At 37.7% G+C, this 19,239-nt stretch overlaps 3 protein-coding genes across 3 annotated transcripts; 2 read left to right on the forward strand and 1 right to left on the reverse strand.

The window, feature by feature from the left end:
• On the forward strand, positions 105–2,529 carry LOC18774205 (transcription factor MYB80). Its single transcript, XM_007206557.2, has 4 exons — positions 105–131; positions 1,023–1,194; positions 1,276–1,405; positions 1,584–2,529. Exons 1-4 carry the CDS (start codon positions 123–125, stop codon positions 2,296–2,298), a joined length of 1,026 nt encoding a protein of 341 aa, XP_007206619.2. The 5' UTR covers positions 105–122; the 3' UTR covers positions 2,299–2,529.
• On the reverse strand, positions 2,406–15,953 carry LOC18772801 (proteasome activator subunit 4). Its single transcript, XM_020566477.1, has 35 exons — positions 15,531–15,953; positions 15,168–15,270; positions 14,947–15,059; positions 14,397–14,519; positions 13,892–13,993; positions 13,621–13,786; positions 13,278–13,394; positions 13,104–13,171; positions 12,883–12,984; positions 12,578–12,794; positions 11,875–12,108; positions 11,672–11,799; positions 11,422–11,539; positions 11,118–11,336; positions 10,879–11,034; positions 10,683–10,759; positions 10,380–10,588; positions 9,947–10,163; positions 9,771–9,850; positions 9,562–9,679; positions 9,272–9,442; positions 8,219–8,387; positions 8,100–8,143; positions 7,948–7,990; positions 7,711–7,856; positions 7,377–7,471; positions 6,362–7,260; positions 5,671–5,952; positions 5,484–5,579; positions 4,548–4,726; positions 4,143–4,224; positions 3,721–3,845; positions 3,097–3,189; positions 2,641–2,794; positions 2,406–2,552 (listed from the first exon to the last, which is right to left on the reverse strand). Exons 1-35 carry the CDS (start codon positions 15,689–15,691, stop codon positions 2,511–2,513), a joined length of 5,448 nt encoding a protein of 1,815 aa, XP_020422066.1. The 5' UTR covers positions 15,692–15,953; the 3' UTR covers positions 2,406–2,510.
• Positions 17,518–19,215, forward strand: LOC18772538. Its single transcript, XM_007205797.2, has 2 exons — positions 17,518–18,427; positions 18,509–19,215. The coding sequence occupies exon 1, from the start codon at positions 17,721–17,723 to the stop codon at positions 18,384–18,386; it is 666 nt and encodes a 221-aa protein (XP_007205859.1). The 5' UTR covers positions 17,518–17,720; the 3' UTR covers positions 18,387–18,427; positions 18,509–19,215.

Genomic DNA, 19,239 nt, shown 5'->3' on the forward strand with positions numbered 1-19,239 from the left:
GCAGCTTTGGGATTTTGGACAGAGGAATAGATAACATATGGTAAATATGAGGTGCGCATGGGGTCTAACCCAGTGGAAAATGGCCTTGATTTGCAGACGAGTAGTCTCAAATTCGAACTTCTATGGCACTGGTAAAAACCCCATCCCTCATAGTTTAGACTATTGTTTGTATTCAAGAAAAGATGGTAAACATGAGGCATGCAATCTGATGATAATCATGAAAACTGAACAAAATTGTTTTAGACCTTATTTATTAGTTTAGGTAGGATTTTGGTAGCTTTATAGGCTGATAAGTGGGTAAAAGCAACATCAGTACGATAGGATTGGGCATGCCCTGCTGCAGACAGCCACATAATGCATTGCATATGCATGTTATCTTCTGTACGAAAAACAAAAGCTGGTTCAAGACAACATGAACATAGCTGGGAAGAAATGAATGTGCACGTGACCTGCACGTGCAACAACCGTAACTTTTGCAACTTTAAGTGAAGGGACAAGTAGACATTCGACCCCCTCTCCTCTGTAAGTTGGTTTTGTGTGAGCAGAGCAAAAAGCCACCCAAACCATCCAGGCATGCATGCAGTCAACAAGAGAGAGAGAGAGAGAGAGAGAGGGTTGACCGGGTGTCTTGTGGGTGAGCTACCGGCCCAAGTCTCACACGCTCTATGGCGTTGAATTCTTTAATAAAATCATGCACCTTTGATGGCTTTATCAGTAGCCTTTAGGCCATGGGAAAACACCACACCCCCCCCCCCCAAAAAGGGGATGGGTTTGAAAATTTTTCTTTATATGAAAAAAAAAAAAGGGAAAACCCTGAATTTTCTACAAAAAACAAAAAAATAGAAAAAAAACCCCCAGAAAAATTTTTTTCTTTTTTTTTTTTTTTAAACCATCCCGCATTACCAAAGAAGAAGAAAAAACAAGCTTTATAGCTCTTTTCGCTTAGTTACTTCCACTACTCTCAACTCTAACTCTAGTCTTGTTTTTTTATTTTTTTCCCCAATTTTATTGGCATTTTTTAGCTGAGTGAGTTGAAAGTTTTAGAAAATAGACAGAGAGAGATGGGTCGGATTCCATGCTGTGAGAAGGACAATGTGAAAAGGGGGCAGTGGACACCTGAAGAAGATAACAAGCTATCTTCATACATTGCCCAACATGGCACTCGTAATTGGCGGCTCATCCCCAAGAATGCCGGTAACAAGCTCTCTCTCTCTCTCTCTCTCTCTCTCTCTCTCTCTCTCGTGTCCCTAAAGCTTTCTTTGTTCGATTCATAAGGTCTACAAAGATGCGGGAAGAGCTGCAGGCTGCGGTGGACGAACTACCTCCGCCCTGACCTTAAGCATGGCCAGTTCTCAGACGCTGAAGAGCAAACCATTGTCAAACTTCACTCTGTTGTTGGTAACCGGTAATTATGACATATCAAACTAAGCACTCCATATATCTTGTGATTAACCTTTTTCTTTTCTGACTGAACTGGATTTCTTATCCCTATGAAACAATGGTGGATAATCCGATTGTTCATGCAGTTTTTTCTGTTTATTTCAAGTGCCTGCTCACTAATCATTTCCCCATGAATGTCACAGATGGTCGATAATTGCAGCACAACTGCCTGGTCGCACCGACAATGATGTGAAAAACCATTGGAACACCAAGCTGAAGAAGAAGCTATCGGGCATGGGGATAGACCCTGTCACCCACAAACCCTTTTCCCACCTCATGGCCGAGATTGCAACCACACTGGCACCGCCACAGGTGGCTCACCTTGCAGAAGCAGCACTTGGCTGCTTCAAGGATGAAATGCTCCACCTCCTCACGAAGAGGCGCATTGACTTCCAGTTCCAACATTCTAATGCAACACCAGGGAACAGCACAGCCACTTACATTAACAGTAAGCAGGAAGAAAAAGATGACACTATTGAGAAGATCAAGATTGGTTTATCCAGGGCTATGCAAGAACCAGACATGTTAACCTCAAACAAACCTTGGGACCCTACTGGAGCAACATCTGCAAACTTTACAGGGAACTGCAGTGCTTTTCCCTTGCCCATGTCCGGATTTCAGTATGGCCCTTCGACTTTCGGGAATGAAGGGGATGGATCACCGTGGAGCCAAAGTATGTGTACTGGAAGCACGTGCACAGGGGGAGACCAGCAGGGCCAGTTGCATGACAAACTAGGGGAACAAAATGGAGAGGAATCCGAGGGTGGAAAAGAGTTGAGAAATGGATCCAACATATTCAACTCGGATAGCATCTTGTGGGATTTACCATCTGATGATCTAATGAATCCTTTGGTCTAAAATAATTTATACAAGCATTGTGAGGGGGGATAGGTAAAAATAAATATCAAATGGCAGCGCTAAACAATGATAATGTAAATAAGGCTTCGTTATATAAATTATGGTGAAAGAAAAATCTTATGAAAAATGCATAATTTATTGCTGACTTTCAATCAATTGTGAAATTGTGATACAACTATATCCTCTCTCTTTACTATGAATTACACGGTGAATCATGCAAAATATGAAGAAGAAGAAGATGTATCAGCCAGAACCTGCACATATCAATCAAAGAAGAAAGTTAGAAAACCAGCACTAATAACTAGATATATGAATGTAAGGCTTAGTTTGGCCAATACACACCTCAAGTTGCTCTTCAGTAAATGAATCTTTCTGAATATTCCATGTATCAGCATGGGTACGTCGAAACTCTGCAACTGCTTTTGTAACTGTGGATTTCACTGGCGATGGCTCTCCACCAAAACGAGCGAGTAAAGTAACATGCTCAGGTAACCAACTGAGAAAGCAGTGGAAATTGCTATGAGGCAGACATTCAAAAATTCAAATTATTGGATAAATTGAGAGGAAGGGGCGCCGGGGAAGCGATGGAATAAATAAAAAAAGGTGAGCAAATGAAGTCCACCCTTATTTCAAGATAACTAGCTACAACATGCCAACGTTAACCCGAAAAAAGAAAGAGTAAGGGGCCAGTGGTGTTCTTAAATAAACTGGAGCTGCCAAAACCCGACCTTTAGTGTGATTGCTAGAGTAATTGTGAATAAATTACAAGACATGTTCCCTGTATTGAAGATGACGTACCTAGGCATATCATAAGGGGCTGATAACACAGAAGCTACCAAAGCAAGTACAGCGCCATGAATGGAAGCTATGGACTGGCTCGAGCTCAAACTTCTACATTCAAATATAATACAAGTATGTAAGCTCATCAATGTGTAAGGTGTAGAATTGAATACTAAAAATCTAATAAGAATGTGTGCAGAGATATTTTATGTTGAAGTCATATGAACCTGAATGATTGTGCGCATCAAGCATTTTCACATAAGTACAGAAATGAGATAAGACAAAATAAAATATATATAATCGTCCTGATTTTTACTAATGAGAAAATTTATAATGCAATAAACAAGGACTGAGTTAAGGTATTCCAAAACTGGGGCTTGCGTGTATTCTGCCCACAATTTATAATTCTCTAGGCAATTGTTTATTTGCTTCAAAAATAGCTTCTCACATTCCTCATGTTTGAGCATAAAGGGTGTGGGAAGCTACTTTTGGGGTGTAAATAGCATTTCTCTTCTCTAAATCATTTCTCTACCCAATAAAGACGTTGAGTTTCCATGAAAACAACAAAACTTGATGCAAGACCAGAAGATTATAAGACTGAAAACTATGAAGACGAGTCTTTTCAAAAGCCATGGGAAATACCTTCGCTTTCTCTTCCTCTGAAGAATAGCAGCTTCAGTGTAAGCTTTATCACGAAAGTCTTTAGCTAAATCTTCGTCTCCACCCTTCATTAGGCCTGCTAATACTGCAGCAGCATGTTCTCTTACCTGATACATAAATCGTAAGTTTTTTTTTTTTTTTTTTAATAAAAAAAAATTCTACCTCATTCCTAAGAAATATAGGACCTAAAAGAGAGTCACAGACTCCCTTAAGATTTATGCATCATTGTTTAAGGACCATCCTGAAAAAACACCTGAGTTCAGGTTTTCTCTTCTTCATAGGTCAGAAGCTTTAGAACATAAAAGTGAGTTTATACATCAATGTCTTTAGAAAACGTTCTGACGACAGTAAATTTTAAGTCATCGAAAAATGAATTATATTTTTCGCTTGAACCAGAAACTTGCCTCAACTTGGTTGTCTACAAGTAGCTTTTCAACAGTTCTCCAAATTTGTTGTTTCTCCGTACTTGAGAGAATGTAAGTGTGCCTGTTGTTTAAGAAAATAGCAATAATAATAAAAATTTCTTCATCTACATGCTAGAATCAACATCATATGTTATTTTTTGTCAAGAATGCACATTGTATGAAACTGGAAACTTTTAAGGTGCAGACAGATAGAGGATAGACGAAAACATTTTTATAAATAACAATTTTGAAGTTCCAATGCTCTCAAAGTAAAATATGGACACACTGAAAATTTATACACCAAAAGCACTATTTGGTATGTATTTCGGTATTCCTAATAGGAAAAAGGATGCATACATTAGAGGATCATAACGAAAGGGAAGATATCCAAAATATGTATCATACCTATACATAAAAGTTCTCAGATATGTAAGTGTTGCGGATCTAATTCGCCAGTTAGAGTCATTGGCAGAAGAAAGAATCACGGATACAGCCTCCTGGAGATGAGGTCCCCAGAAAACTCTCCACTTCAGCAATTCAAAAGATGCCTTGGCTAAAGTTGACAAATCTTTATTTGAAGTTTCCTTAGAAAGAAAAAACCAACAACATCATTCAGATATACAGATCTGATACCCTACCAAACTGCTATCACCATTACAATAGAGCAATCCAGTAGATTGTTAAAATATCAAAGTAATTGAAATGTACACTAAAAGAAACACAGAGGTTATCCAAGGATTACTCAGAAAGCCATTGAATTGATAAGAAAAGGGGAACAGCCAACAATAGATTATGTTAGATGAATCAATCAACGACTAGCGTCTACTCAAAACGTAGAGCAAGTCCTCAAATTCTGAATTCCACATTACAAAAGCAATATAATTGGTGCTATGAAACTTATCGTGAGTTTAGGCTGCTAATCAGCCAGCCTCTTAAAACAAGATATTTAGTTGTTGCAATTACCAATCATCTTAAATTAAGAGAGCTGATTGCTTATAATTACAAAATTATTAAATTAAGGGCACAACATTAGGAAAGATTTGAGGAGAAATTTATGTACTGGTGCTCTATATAAACAACTGCAATACACAGACTTTCCCTCTTTCATTATTTCTTTTTTCCCAACAAAACTCTTTCATCTTCTCCTGATTCCTCGAGAAGATTCCAAAATGTCATATACAACATGATGATAAACTATCCAAAATTAGTCATTCAAGATTAGCCAACAAGGATTCAAACAGAAGGAAGAGTACATTCTAGTGAACTTCATAACGAGAAATGACCTCATAAGCAAACTAGTGAAACACTACTACCAAAAGACTCAACTTTAACTTCACTTACCTGCAATGATATTACAGGATAAAGAAGTCCCACAATTACATCCAGCAGATACGAAGCTCGCCCAGACTTCAAAGATGAGATGATAAAATGGAAAAGCTTCACAAAATATGAAAATGTACAAATTGATCAGTCCAATATTTTGTAAGATTAAGAAGATACTATTAGAAACATTTCTAAAAACTAGTACCGTTTCCATCCATTTGACATCATCCTGTGAATCACCATTTAAATGCCCATTTTCAGGACTGATAGTTGCTGGGGTCTCCAAACTGTCAGACTGGGTGGTATTCTGAATATTTATTAGCACTTCAGATGCTCGCTCTTTTAGAAACTGAACCCAACTTCTCCCATCAAATTTCTTGGCAACATCTCTTCTTTCCTCCGCATGTGAATGTTCATGATCAAATGATTCATACAGTTGGATGTTAGAGCACAACACAGAAAGGGTGACACCTATAGCTTCTCTTACCTGTCCCAAGAAAAACATTCTTCAAATCTATAAACTCCCAAGGAAAATGCAAAACAGACCAAACGCTGCCTTGAAAATGATTAGTATAAGAATGAGGCATTTATAAACAAAAGTTTCTTGTTCATCTGATACGTGCATAAAGATTGGTATTTAACACTGCATACAAAAAAAATTCATTTGTAGCACACAACTCTGTTCCATGGATTTCTTTTTGGACGAAATCACATCATAGAGCCATTATCTGATGAGAATGATAAATTAAATATGTGAACACAACCCAGCCCTTAATTTCTTATGAGAAAAGCGCTGTTAAGAGTTCTCCTAATGTATCTTATCCCTTTGCATATTATTATAAAAATAATAAAAAAATAGTGAAAGACATGCACATGCACAGAATGAAACAGCTTACTTGGGCAGATGAATGGCACATGTTACCGAGCAACTCCTCCAGAAGTCTATAATGGAGCTGTACTTCAGTTAATGGCATTCTCTGTGGAGATAATTCAATAAGTGCAGCCGAAAGAAAAGCATAGCGCTTGGCAACTACAGTAGTAGTTACCGTTCGAGGTAAAGGTGTGGCCAAACAATCCAGTACTGGTTGTCTCAAAAGAGGGACTCTTGTTCCATGTTTCCCTTTCCCAGTAACAGCATAACGTATACAGGCTGCCCACTCAGGTATTGATTCTACTGATTGTGATAGAATGATATTCTGCAACTGGACCAAAATCCAATTCTCCCATGCTACTGAAATACCGTTAACATCAGAATGCAATATTCCAGCCAATGCTTCAGCAGCAACACACTGCTTAGACCTCTCCTTAGCATTTGCAAACTCCTCCAATGAGCTTTTAAGTGCCAATAAAACAGGCATGCCACATTCTTGTATTAGCCGCTTGAAAATTCTCGCAAAGTTTGAGTAAAATGTGTCACTTCCTAATAAAGAGATCCAAGTAGGAGTACGTGGCCATGAAGCGGTAAAATCAAAATAAAAACGGGTAATTGATTTGTCTGCTAGGCTCTGAAAAGAACTCCCATGGTTTCCTCTAGAAGATGTGCTTTCAGTATCAGTAACTATGTGAACATGAGAAAGACTGGTCAAGGTCTCACTGAAAAATCCATCTTCCTGAAATATTTGGGTTAATTCTCCTTCAAGGGATGACTTTCTACTTCCGTGCAAATTCCCAGGCGGGGAAGCCTGTTCTTCAGGTGACAGTTTATAAGGCGATTCTTTTAACAGTGTATTTAAAGCTGATATTGCAAGTATCCTTGTCTGAGGAAGCTGACTTTTTAAATTCTTTAAGAAGTGACCTGAAGCAGCATTATCTCACAATTTTAGAATCTTACTAAAAAGTTGAATTTAAAAAACAAGATTAGTGCTAAAAAGTAAAGAGTCAACTTATGAGTTAACAAAACCATGAACCCACCAGCAGTTTCACTCAAAATTTTTGATGAGGAATTTGGGTCATTCCTAGATGCCATTGCCAACAGGAGTAGAACCCTGTTAGCCATCAGATTGTACCTGGAAAAATATAAAGAAAAAGATTTACCCCATAAATTTATGAATTTTAGAGTCTATGCAGTTAAACCTTCTAGAGACGTAAATTTTTCTTCAAAGCGAAATCAAAGTAACACAAACCCTTGGATATACTTTCTCAGTTTCAGTGTTCAAAGGACACACCAGAAAGTTCGACAACATAGGTGAGACTCAACAACGTTCTTCAGACCTTAAAGAAAATGTCCAAGATATTAGTTATTTACCTCCAATGCAAGCCAATAGAATCAAAACTCATAGAAGTGATCTGAGAAACCAAATCTGAAAAATCTGGTGCATCTGTATGATTCCCTGATGTTGTGAAAATGCTTCTAGATACTCCAGCAAAGTAGATGTTGTATTTGACAAAAAGCTGCTAGCACAAAGTTTTTATTTTTTATGAGAACAAACACTATTTTCGACAACAAACAAATCACAACAATTAGCATTATATCATATTTTACCTCATTGATTGCCTTCTGGGTTTTCAGTGATTCATGATGAGAGCTTCAAGAAGGAGAAAGGCAGATCAAAATTCAATCTATAACTTCAATATTCAGCAATTTTAAACCGAACCCACAACAGATATTGCTACGTGTATAAAAGTAAGTATTACCTTGAAAGAATTCCAAGGATGAATGAAGAGAATGCCTTCGGGTCCTGGAATGACAGAAACATATCAGAAACTCTCATTTTATCATAATCAGTTGTGAGCAGTTTGTGTGGAATGACTACCATTGTCAAATGCTTGAGAACTGTCTGTGTGGCAAGGACAGCACATGAACCTAGCACCACATATTCTGGCGACTTAGGACTCCTTAAGTTCTCAGTTAGACAAAGAACGCACTTTGAAATCATAGATGGCCATCTCTTTATCATCTTTAAAAGAGCTTTCCCAGCAAGCCTGAACATCATGAAAAAAATAATAATCAGATATGGTAACACAAAATTGCAAACATTGAAAAACATTAAGCATAAAAATCAGTGCCATGAAGAAAAATTGAGCAGGAGGTAATAATTACGTCTGAAATAAGTGATAAACAACATAACAAATGAAGCAACAGATAAAGGAACTTTTATTCTTCACTTGCAAAGAAACCACCCACAAAAGTTGACATAGGTGGCAAAAGAACACACTAGTGGAAGAGACAAAAGGAAACATGGAAAATAAGTTCTATTTTAGAGGAAATTCCTTGCTACTCTACCAGCAAAAACAGGAGACACTTCTATTGCTCATTGATATTTCATTCAAGGAATTGTTCTTCTGCTAAAAGTTAATAACTAGGTCATGCATTGGTGCTACCATAAAAGTCTTCAACCAACTATTTTAGGTTTACAGACCTACTCAGGAACAAGACACTTGAATATCTATCAGAAATCAAGACAAAAAGGCTTATTCAGCAACAAGACATCCAACAAACTGTTAAATCTGTCAGGAAGAGACCTCATTATATGACAGGACAAGAAAAAACTCTGCAAACCTTCTTAAAACATGAGAAGACAAGTAAAAGTGTAGTGGGTTGCACACAGTGTTAACATGTGACCAGATCAATTTCATTCTTTTGGTGAGTTGTTGCTTCTATAATTATGTTGATTCCATGTCAGATACACATACAGACATAGTAGACTGCATTTTCTTAAGAAACTTTATATGCATTACCAAAATTATAACGTGCATTCACATGTGTGCAATTGCGGTCAAACTATTGCTACTGCAATTAAATTGAGTAAACAGTACTTCTGCTAGGGCTTCATTATAAAGTAAGGTCAAGAAGATTAGAGACTCACACACGAACTGTTTCATAGCTATGCAATGTAAGATTTAGAAGATTATCCACCAAAAGATTCACATGGTCTGGTGGACCAAAATTTGCATTAGTACGATATACATGATAGGATGATTGTGATGATCTCCAGGTACTGTGCATGAATGCCTTGTCAATAAGTGCCCACCGCGGCCTGGTACAGAATAACATAATCAGGGTTTGAATTCAAGTATGCATGGTTCATGGGATAAAAAGGAGATCCATCAAAAAAATTTCTTTTTGGATCGTACGATCTAGCAATAGTACTCTTACCTTCTCTTCCCCTTAGACTGAGCTGAAACTATAAAGTTTATTGAAGGCTCTATAATGGCAGCCGATTCTAATTTCCATGCCTGCCTGTGATTTGACCATTCATCATACTCCAAACTTCCTGCATATAAGGTAAAGAACTGATGATGAGACAAAGCACACCCTAAAAGAGGGGGTGGGGATGAGTATTGTCAAGAGTCAGTGTCCATTACCATAGTTTCCTAAGGCATCCATAATACGAATAATGAGTATCAACAGAATGCTGTCATCTGCTTTTTTGTCTAGTATATATCTGCACAATACACAAAGACCAAATAAGATTCAGTAAATCGGATCTGCACAGTTGAAATGGATGATATCTGCAGGAAAACTCATATGTAAACATTACTTGCAGGCTGCATGTATAATCTCAGTAGCTTTTTCCCGCAATTTAGTGCTGCCAACACTTGAACCTGTTGCTCCAGCTATTAGAAAAGAAGCCTGATTTGGATGTTCAACAGTCCCATTCCTAGAGGACGGGGTGAAGTCAGGCAAGCAAGACAAAACACCTTGCAATGAAGAATCTATACGTAGAAGAGTCACTTTCAAGTGCTCTTTCTCATCTCCTGGGTTGAAAATAGCATGCATTGTCAGACAATATAACTTCACTTCCATTCATATAAAAACACACATGCATACAAATGTATGTCCATGTCTACATTCATGGTTGCATATGAATTTGATTACTATTATTTGATTCACTGGATCTAGCTCCTGATAACTATATCTCCCTTCACTACTACATTTTCCGAGGATAAGAAGATAACACCATAAAAAATTACCTGGATCAGAATGGACTTTAGTTTCACATATTCTCGAAAGATCATCCAAAGCCAACCAAAAATGAAGGTCCAAAAGTTCATTTGCAAATTCAACTTCTTCAACACTTGGGATATGCCACTTGGGAGCCACCATTGGTTTATCATCTGAATAATCTTTGGTGCTGATCCATTCCTCTAATGCAGCAGCATTTGGATGATGCAAAATGCACCTAAAATAAATAATATTATTTTTCTTCTTTGGCAGACAAATTTAAAATGTATGTACTCACACAATTATGTAACTAGCAAGAAAAGTTAACATACTTGTATTGATCAATAGGATAATAAAGAATCAGGCTTCCAAGAAGGGATCGAAGAAGATGATCACCAGCTCCATTGACCTGTCGAAAAAAAATCATTCAAACCATTGAACAATTTCAGTGAGCATTGCATGTAGAGACACATGTATAGGAAGAAACAGTTGATCATGAGAGAACAACAGTCATCAAAGTAACAAGACCTTCCAAGATGGGGACTCAAAAGCAGAAATAATCGCCTCTTTGAAGTGATCCTTGTAGCGCAGAAGTGCAGGACCTCCATAACTTATAGCAACTGATAATACTTTTAATTGATAGTCAATTGCTGTTTCAAGAGCTGGAGAAATTGTTGGTTTGACCTGGAAAGAAAACATTAAGTTCATAATAAAAATCTAGGCATAGACAGAAGCAAATAGTTTAAAACATTCATAAGAGAAACTACCTTTGTTGAAACTGAGGCATCGCACATTCCTCTACCTCCAAATCCTGTAGCTGGTGTTCCTTCTAAAGAAGATATAACAGACAATAAAATTGGCTCAACAAGTTGAGTAACTGCCTCTTCTGGGTTAGAATGAACGCAGGCACAACAAAGCAGTCCAACCTCTGCAATTGCCCCAGGAAGAATATTTGTCTTCACAAACTTGGAGATCTTCTTCAAAGCCTGCCAGTGATTTGAGGAAGAGTTAACAAAATTGTCATGCTGCAAAGTATATAATTTGAGTCTTTGAAGTCAAAAACTCAGAAACCTGATTATAGAGAGGTCGTGAGAGTCTCCCAAACAAGATTTCAAGCATACAATAGTAGTAAGGACCCTCCTCGACCAGAAAAGTTCCTGACGTTGCTGATGAATGTAGGCCTTCATTCCTGCAGCAAGTGTAACCAATTACTCTGACTAAAAATAAGTTGTAAAGGGGAAACTGCAGAGAATGTATATCTTAAATAGTTAATACGAAACTATACAAGTGAAGCAACAGAGAACTGACTGTCATTACTTACGTAACACTGCTTGGTTCCAGGTGTAAGAGTAAGGAAAATAGGCGACATAAGAACTCATCTAACCATTCAGAAAATCGAATCATTGGCATGACTGATAACTCATCAATGTCATCATCCAATGAAGACATCTGCAAATACGAGTAAATTATAAGACTGTACATGCACAACCTACAGACATGTTTGATAGGTGATTGTATACTTACATTGGAAAATATAGAACCAATTAATTGCATTGTTGCCAAGGTTTTCGGAGGATCATTCGCGTCCATACCAAGTAATGCATTGGATAGTGAAACCACCAGAAGATCAATGAACTCATCACCACTACCAGGATCAACTGGTTTTACAGCAGAACTTGATAGGGATGAGAGGAATAATGAACGCCCAACAAATGCTACTGACATCACTGCAATCTGCAACTGGTGGGTGGCAGTCATCTGACTAGACACAAAAGTTGGTAAAGAAGAAGTTAATTCAATGAAAGGAACACCACTTGCAGTAGCGATTTAGCAAACATTTCCTGTTATCCTGTATATTGGATGCACTTATGGAAAAAAACTGAACTTTTCTAAGCCTCTGTATCTTTTAGCGGAAAACAGTTCTGCTGAAAAAAAAATTAAGAAAGGAAGACACTTCTGATGTTTGTTCGAACGGAAGGTTTTCTTTTAACAAACAGTTGACATTTTGTAAGGCTCTGTCTTTCAGCAGACACAGAAAAGAGTTTTCCTAAAACTTACCAGACAGCAGAAAAATAAATTTCAAAGAGAACACTTTCCAATAAACTTTTCCAGCAGATATATTCCCTAAAATTTTATTCTCCATCCGAACAAATAGAGCCTAATGTAAACCACATATTGTCCATATTCAGTAGTTCTAGAATAAAGAAAAACATGGAATATGACTAACCGTCTCTAAGGCCATATGGAAGCGAGATGCAACAAAAGGAAGGACAAGAGAAGGCTCCACATAAGACAAAATTGAAGTTGCGGCAGCAACTGTCTCAGAAAGATGTTCATTCTTGCTATATTGACCACGATCAATTAACTTCAGCACCACATTGACAAAGAAAATCCTTTCTGATCTTCCTAGATACTGGTCAGCCTGAATATTTTTACCTATGTTTCTGTAAAAAGAGTAATTTAGTGGAAAGAGGATAAAATAGGCTCAAGCATACAAAGAACAGATGCCAAATCATGCAAACAGATTCTTACAGTTGTTCATGCTGTAGGCGCTTCTGGAATGAAACTACCAAATAGAGCAGAAAACGTTCTAATGCATAAGTCCAACGACCACCATTAGAAGGATGGTAATATCTACAAAAACAAAAACCAGTAATGAATCGATAATAGATGTTCAGAACAAGTACCATGCTTTTAAACAATATAACAGGAAAATAAAATAATATTAACATTGAGTATTTGAGTATACAAACTGTTCTAAGAGGTTGACCAATTTTTCAAAGTGCTCCTGTGCCGAGCTACCAGGCTTTAGCAAATAGACCTGCAGTTCCAGGTATAAAATATCTCACTCTACTATCAAGGAAGAGTTTATACAGGCACCAGTTAATTTACACTGCAAAATGCAAGCATCGGCATATTAAACTTACAATTGACTTTGCAATGGCCTTTGCTGGGGTAACTGTTTTATTGGAGAACAAGAACCTTGTGTTTCTTGGAACATCCACAGAAAAGGGATATGATCCACTTCCATTTGCCACAGGAACCTTAAATGCATAAAAACATGAAAGTTTTATTATATTTCGGTACAACTTTTTGATATGTTTGCTATCATTACAAGCTAAGTTACAGTATAATTATCAATAGTAGTGTAGCACGCATCAGTCGAGATGTAGTTGTACTTATTTTATGGCATGACTTGAATATCAGGCAAAATACATGTAACCTAACTCTAAGAAAATTCAAGCTTTCTCGAAGGGCTCATTCACTCACCTCAAACATATTTAAGTATCTGGTGAAAAGTGCGGGCAAGTAACACTCCCAATCAATAAAGTTGTAGTTCTTTACAACACGAGCTATAACAGCTGCCCATTGACTGTTCCAAAATTGGCAATTCGGTATCGAGTCCCATAGGTGCAAAAACTCTTTAATCCAACCGCTACAATACCAAGAATACAAGGTGACTTGCCACAAAAAGAAATATAAAAATAAATAAAGTGTGCTAAAACCATAAAGAAAAAAGTGCGAGATAAGTGCTCCTTACTGCGAAAAGAATTCCTGGTTATCCAAGTTTGTGGGAAGAAACAGTCTAACAAACCCAGATCCCTCAAAGGATGAATTATGCCATGGATTTTCCAATAAAGATCTGCACATTTGTTTCATCAAAAAAAAAAAAAAAAAAAGACAATACAATTACTCATGAGAGAGTGAGCAGAACAACTAAGAGTTCAACTATAATCACCTAGCTTATGGTTTTATTTAAACATGGGTGTGCACGTGTGTGTATCTATCTATTTAAACCAAAGCACAATACAATTTTTGTTTGTATTGACAATAAGAAAAGGTCACCCAAAAAAAAGCTGAAAAGAATAAATTTATACAAATATGACTTGGAGCGTGTGGAACAGTATTTTGCTTGTTTTGACATGGTGAAATATCAACTCAGTGAAACATCACAGAGATGGATGGAGGTGAAAAACCCCAGAAATGAAATTATGTTTCACAGTCCAACTAACTCACTCTAGGGAAAAAGGCCTCAAAGTACTTACCTAAACTCAGACCATATCTCAAAGGCAGAACCTCGTGGGAAGAACTTCCGGCAGGACCGAACAAGAGAAGTAGTAGTCTCAAAATGTCTTTGTCTCAATCTCCAGCCTTCGGGACCTGTATTCCTGCAACATGTATCAACACATGAAGTTCTTCAAATGTGGCCTGTGTGTAAAATGTCATCCCAATTGTAGTTGAGCAGTTGGTTGCACACCACAAAGGTAGCAATCAAGCCAAATATGTCAAGAAAAACGACAAGAACCATACAGAAATAACAAAATTAGATTTCAGGTTAAAAGCACTATTTCTAATTCATAGTTTGATTGCACCCACGAGAAAAGGCCAAAAAATTCATAACAAGTGATGACCATATGTAGAAACATTTATTGTGTTTGGAAAAAGACGGTCATCTCTTGAATATTTCCTACGTACCAAGGTTGCACCCCTTTCGAGCCTTTAACAGATTTTACTTATAAATTAAGATGAAGTAATGAATTAATAAAACTATGAAGGAAATGGAAATATACTTGAAGGTGGATATATAAGACTCACCTAGTGAAATGTGTATGGATCAAAGTATCATACAAAGGCCGCCATTTTACTTTCAAGGACAACTTCTTTCGGTGCTTATTGAGTAATTTGACAAGGATGTTTCCCCATCTAACCTAATCAATACAAATGGAACCCACAATTTAAGAAACAATAAATAATGACAGCAAGCATGTAACCAAAAAGATATGTGAATATATAGAACCAGCTATGCGAAGTATTACCTGGGCATAAAGCTTATTTTGCGACACATGAAACAGTTCCAATCCAAATTCAACAAGAGCAGTTACATCTTCCAAAGATACGTCACTTTTTGCCTTGACAAAACTGCATGGCAAGTATAGAACCAACTTCAACATGATGAAGTACATTTGAAACTGAAATTCATAACCAATTCATTGCTATGAAAGCTCAACTCTTATGAAATTATGAACATGAGTAATTTCAAATTTCAATCACATACTAACAAAACCTAAGTCAAAGAAGCAAAATTTAAACACACATAGAATAGCAAAAGAAGAAAACAACATAGAAAAATCCTATAATTGAATGAAATAGAGAAGATATAGTGAATTGGGTGTACTGACAGGTCGATAACAGAAACCCATTTGAGAGTTGAATAGACGGATTCAGGATCGTCGGGTTTGTACGAGCCTTTGACGGAGGAGACGACCCAAGAGAAGGACTCTTTCTCTTTCTTAGACTCTTCAGCCACCGGCGGTGGAAGCCATGCATTGTAAAGATGCATACTTTACACGATTTGCTTTGTGAATTGGTGATCCAAATGAGAAGGGAAATTGATTTGAGAGATAAAAGCAGTGAGTATGTTGGTATTTATTGATAGCATTTGAAGACTTTGGCTTCAGCTTTTCTTTCTTGTCAAGAAAGTTGGGAATTGAATTTGAGAGTAGAGAGAGACAGATTGGGATTTTCCTTGGCTTGTGTGAAGGATCAAGGAGAGGGATGACTGGCTACCGGTAACGGCGGTTTTGTTCACTTTATTGACTTTCTGATTCTAAAGAGAAAAATCTCCAGCGGCTGCCTTTTTAACCATTTTATGGCACATTCCTACATACTTGAATTTCTGAATTTTTTCAGGTCTCGAATTACGAATCTTAATGTTGGTACTTTTCGTTATGTACGGTCAATCATGATCGGAATATACCTGTATGTTCTTTCTCCAAATATATATATATATATATATATATATTCTCCTTATATTGGGGTAATCCTATAAATTTTTTTTTTCAATGATTCAAACAATCTATTTTTTTTTTCAATAATTCAAATAATTTTTTTTTTATTGGAGCAACAAATGCTCTATAAAACAAAAGTACTTTACAATAGTACAAAAGATACCATTCCCGTTAGTTGGGCATTTTGAACGATCCATTTTAAATTAAAAAATTCACGGCACAAAACAAATGCATTTTACAGTTAAAAAAGTGACGTATTATATAAGGTCATCTCGCATATACTTGCTAAACAAGTTTAATCTTTTTTTTAAAAAAAATTCCCTCTTGGTGATGCAAACAAAAAGATTTTTGTTAAGAGAAAGTGTTGCTGGCTGCGGAAGATTATGAACGATGACACAAACTGGCAGAATATTTCAATGGCCAGATTGCATGCCACGTGGAAAGTCAAAATTTTAACTGGCTATTTTCTGTAATGGGCCGGCCGTAGAGCTGTGTGGGATTTTCGCTCAGATTGGTAAATGGAAAGCGACTTGACAAATTGGATTCTGATCCAATGGGCCTACAGAACTTGATGATTGTGGTGGGTGATGGATCAATCATAGAGCAATTCTATTTGGAAACATCGTGGAGGAATTTTATGAGACATCCAAGCATGATATTTGATTCCCAACCCCAATCATAAAATTTTGTCCACAGCTTCCAATTTGTTTATCTAATTAAATAAATAAATAAATTTTTTTTATATAACCGATAATGGACGAGGGGAATTTTGAATACAGGACCTTAAATGCACAAGTAGCTGCTATTAACCACTATAAACCTTTTGCATAAATAAAAAAATTTAAAGCTTCCCCTCATTCCCCGTACCAAAAAAATCCCTCTATTATGAATCATTGATGACCACGGTGGGCAACGAGCCCCTCTTCTATCCTCACTTCTACACTTTGTTGGCAACCCTAGAAGTTCGACGAGAAGGAAGACGAGGAAATAAATAGGAAAGAGAGGGAGTAGGGGAAGGGCCATTGGCTACCGTGGCTACTGGTGATGTGAGATTAGGATGGAGGGGAGGTTTTTAAGAAGATAGGATTCCAAGTTTTATTTGTATTGAAAATAAATCATATTTTGTATTCCCTCTCTAAAGCAAACCTAACTGAACGATAAGCAACCCCGTTTCACAAATGGGTGCCCGTAGAATTCCACGCACTCATATGGGCTTATAAGAATTAGACCCAAACACTTTCCAGGCCCGTCGGAGATGGAAATGTGACCGTTGGAAAATAATAAAATAAACGGCCATAGAATCGGACCGTTTGCGAAGAAAAAAAGTAACCGTTGGCAGCCAACGCTCTCACTCACACTCAGGCTATTTTCAACAAATTTAAATACCTGAGAGTCCTTCTTCTTCCTCCACCAAAAGCAATCGATACTAATCATTTCTGTTACTTGCGCTCTCCCACCGCTAATTCTCAAAGCTCACTCTGTCTAATTTGTCATTTCATTTGCTTTTCTTAATCTCTAAATTTCTGCATTGTTCTTTTTGCTCTTTCAAGGTTTCAAATTTAAGAATTTCTTTTTATAACAATGGCTGAGATGAAAGATGCCCACGTTGTGGAAATCCCAGTAGATGAAGAGCACCAGCAGAAACTCTCATCTGCCATGACCATCATTTCAGCTATCCAACACCACCCATTAATGGAAATCTCTGAGAGCCCCGGCCATCTCTTGCTTCTCAAGCTCTGGCGAAGAGAAGAAGACCTTTTTGGCCGGCGCATTGCCCGAAAAGAGTCCCGAATGGACTCCATCCGGCGCGAAATCTTTCAACTCTGCTGCTTCTTCTTAATCTTTCATGGGTTCTTCATGACCATCTTGTTCACATCTTCGGTTAATTCCGAAGAGCACATCTGTAAAAAATGGTGGATACCTAGCATTTTGTCGGTTTCGACCTCCTTTGTGTTTGTGTTTTTGGTGCAGGTGAATCTTTGCAGGTACTGGAAGGTATGGAACCAGTTGCAGAGGGAGAAGACTGACAACAGGGCACTCACTAGGTGCATTCAAGAGCTGAGGATGAAGGGGGCTAGCTTTGATTTGTCAAAGGAGCCACAGAGCGGGAAGAGGATGAAGAGCTCAAGTGTTGAGATCAAATGGAAGCCAGTGACTTGGTGCTCTCAGTATCTCATTACCATCTGCCTTGTTTGCTTTGCAGGTTTGGTGTTTCCGGTATCGAAATTCATGCTATGCGGCTTCTGAGCTTTGAGGAGTTTCCGTGTTCTTGTGGCTGCTTTGTGAAGGTAGTTAATGCTCTTGCATTAGAGGGATTTGTGTATATGCTTCAGTTTAATTTGTGGTTTGACCAATTCTATTATCTGCAGACTGTCTGACTTGAAAGATAGTGCAATTGAGAACGGAAACATTGAAGAGACAGCTGGAGATGGAAACATTGAAGAGATAGCTGGAGATGGAAACAAGTCATACATTGCAAAGTAAAGAAACACAAAATGCAAATTGCAGAGAGAAAGGGAAAGAATGACGGCAGAAAGCAATCCCTCCAACCACCCAACACGTGACGTTGAAAGCAATCCCTCCAACCACCCAATATCCTGGCCCTTGCTTGCTGCTTAACTCCTTCATGCCTACCGGTCGTGGGTTGATCTGATCAAACCCCGGACACACCAGAGCCCAGCACTGTTTATACGAGTCTTCAACAAACACTTGGGAAGTCTGCTAGTATCAGATATCTGTCATGGTATCTAACTCTTTTGCTGCGTTAAGATCACCCTTTTCTTCAATGTCCAAAAGGGGAATGGGGGATGAAGCATCTTTGGTCCGATTACTAGCCAGACTCACTCGAACAACCAAATTACACACCCTTTCGGGATTCTGATCATTCAACATGAAAGCTAGCAAGTTGATCTTATCTCCTTCACTACCTCTGAAGTATATTGCGCCTGCAACTTTAAACCTGTTCGCATATGTACTACTTCCAGCCAGATCAAGGGGATACTGCTTGTGTGCTCTTTTTGTACATGTGATTATTTATCATTCAATGCTAACTTCTCAAACATCAATTTACTCAAAATTATATTGTTCTTTGTCCATACAG

This window comes from Prunus persica, chromosome G6, assembly GCF_000346465.2.
Source record: "Prunus persica cultivar Lovell chromosome G6, Prunus_persica_NCBIv2, whole genome shotgun sequence".
In the NCBI taxonomy this organism is placed as follows: Eukaryota; Viridiplantae; Streptophyta; class Magnoliopsida; order Rosales; family Rosaceae; genus Prunus; species Prunus persica.

Coding starts and splice junctions, on each gene's coding strand:
- LOC18774205 (XM_007206557.2), top strand. Junction 1,195..1,275: donor GCTCATCCCCAAGAATGCCG/GTAACAAGCTCT, acceptor TCGATTCATAAG/GTCTACAAAGATGCGGGAAG. Junction 1,406..1,583: donor CACTCTGTTGTTGGTAACCG/GTAATTATGACA, acceptor TGAATGTCACAG/ATGGTCGATAATTGCAGCAC.
- LOC18772801 (XM_020566477.1), bottom strand. CDS start 15,691: ATGCATCTTTACAATGCATGGCTTCCACCGCCGGTGGCTGAAGAGTCT. Junction 11,540..11,671: donor CTGGAACCAAGCAGTGTTAC/GTAAGTAATGAC, acceptor CACTTGCTGCAG/GAATGAAGGCCTACATTCAT. Junction 2,795..3,096: donor GCCCCTTATGATATGCCTAG/GTACGTCATCTT, acceptor CTGCTTTCTCAG/TTGGTTACCTGAGCATGTTA.
- LOC18772538 (XM_007205797.2), top strand. CDS start 17,721: ATGGCTGAGATGAAAGATGCCCACGTTGTGGAAATCCCAGTAGATGAA.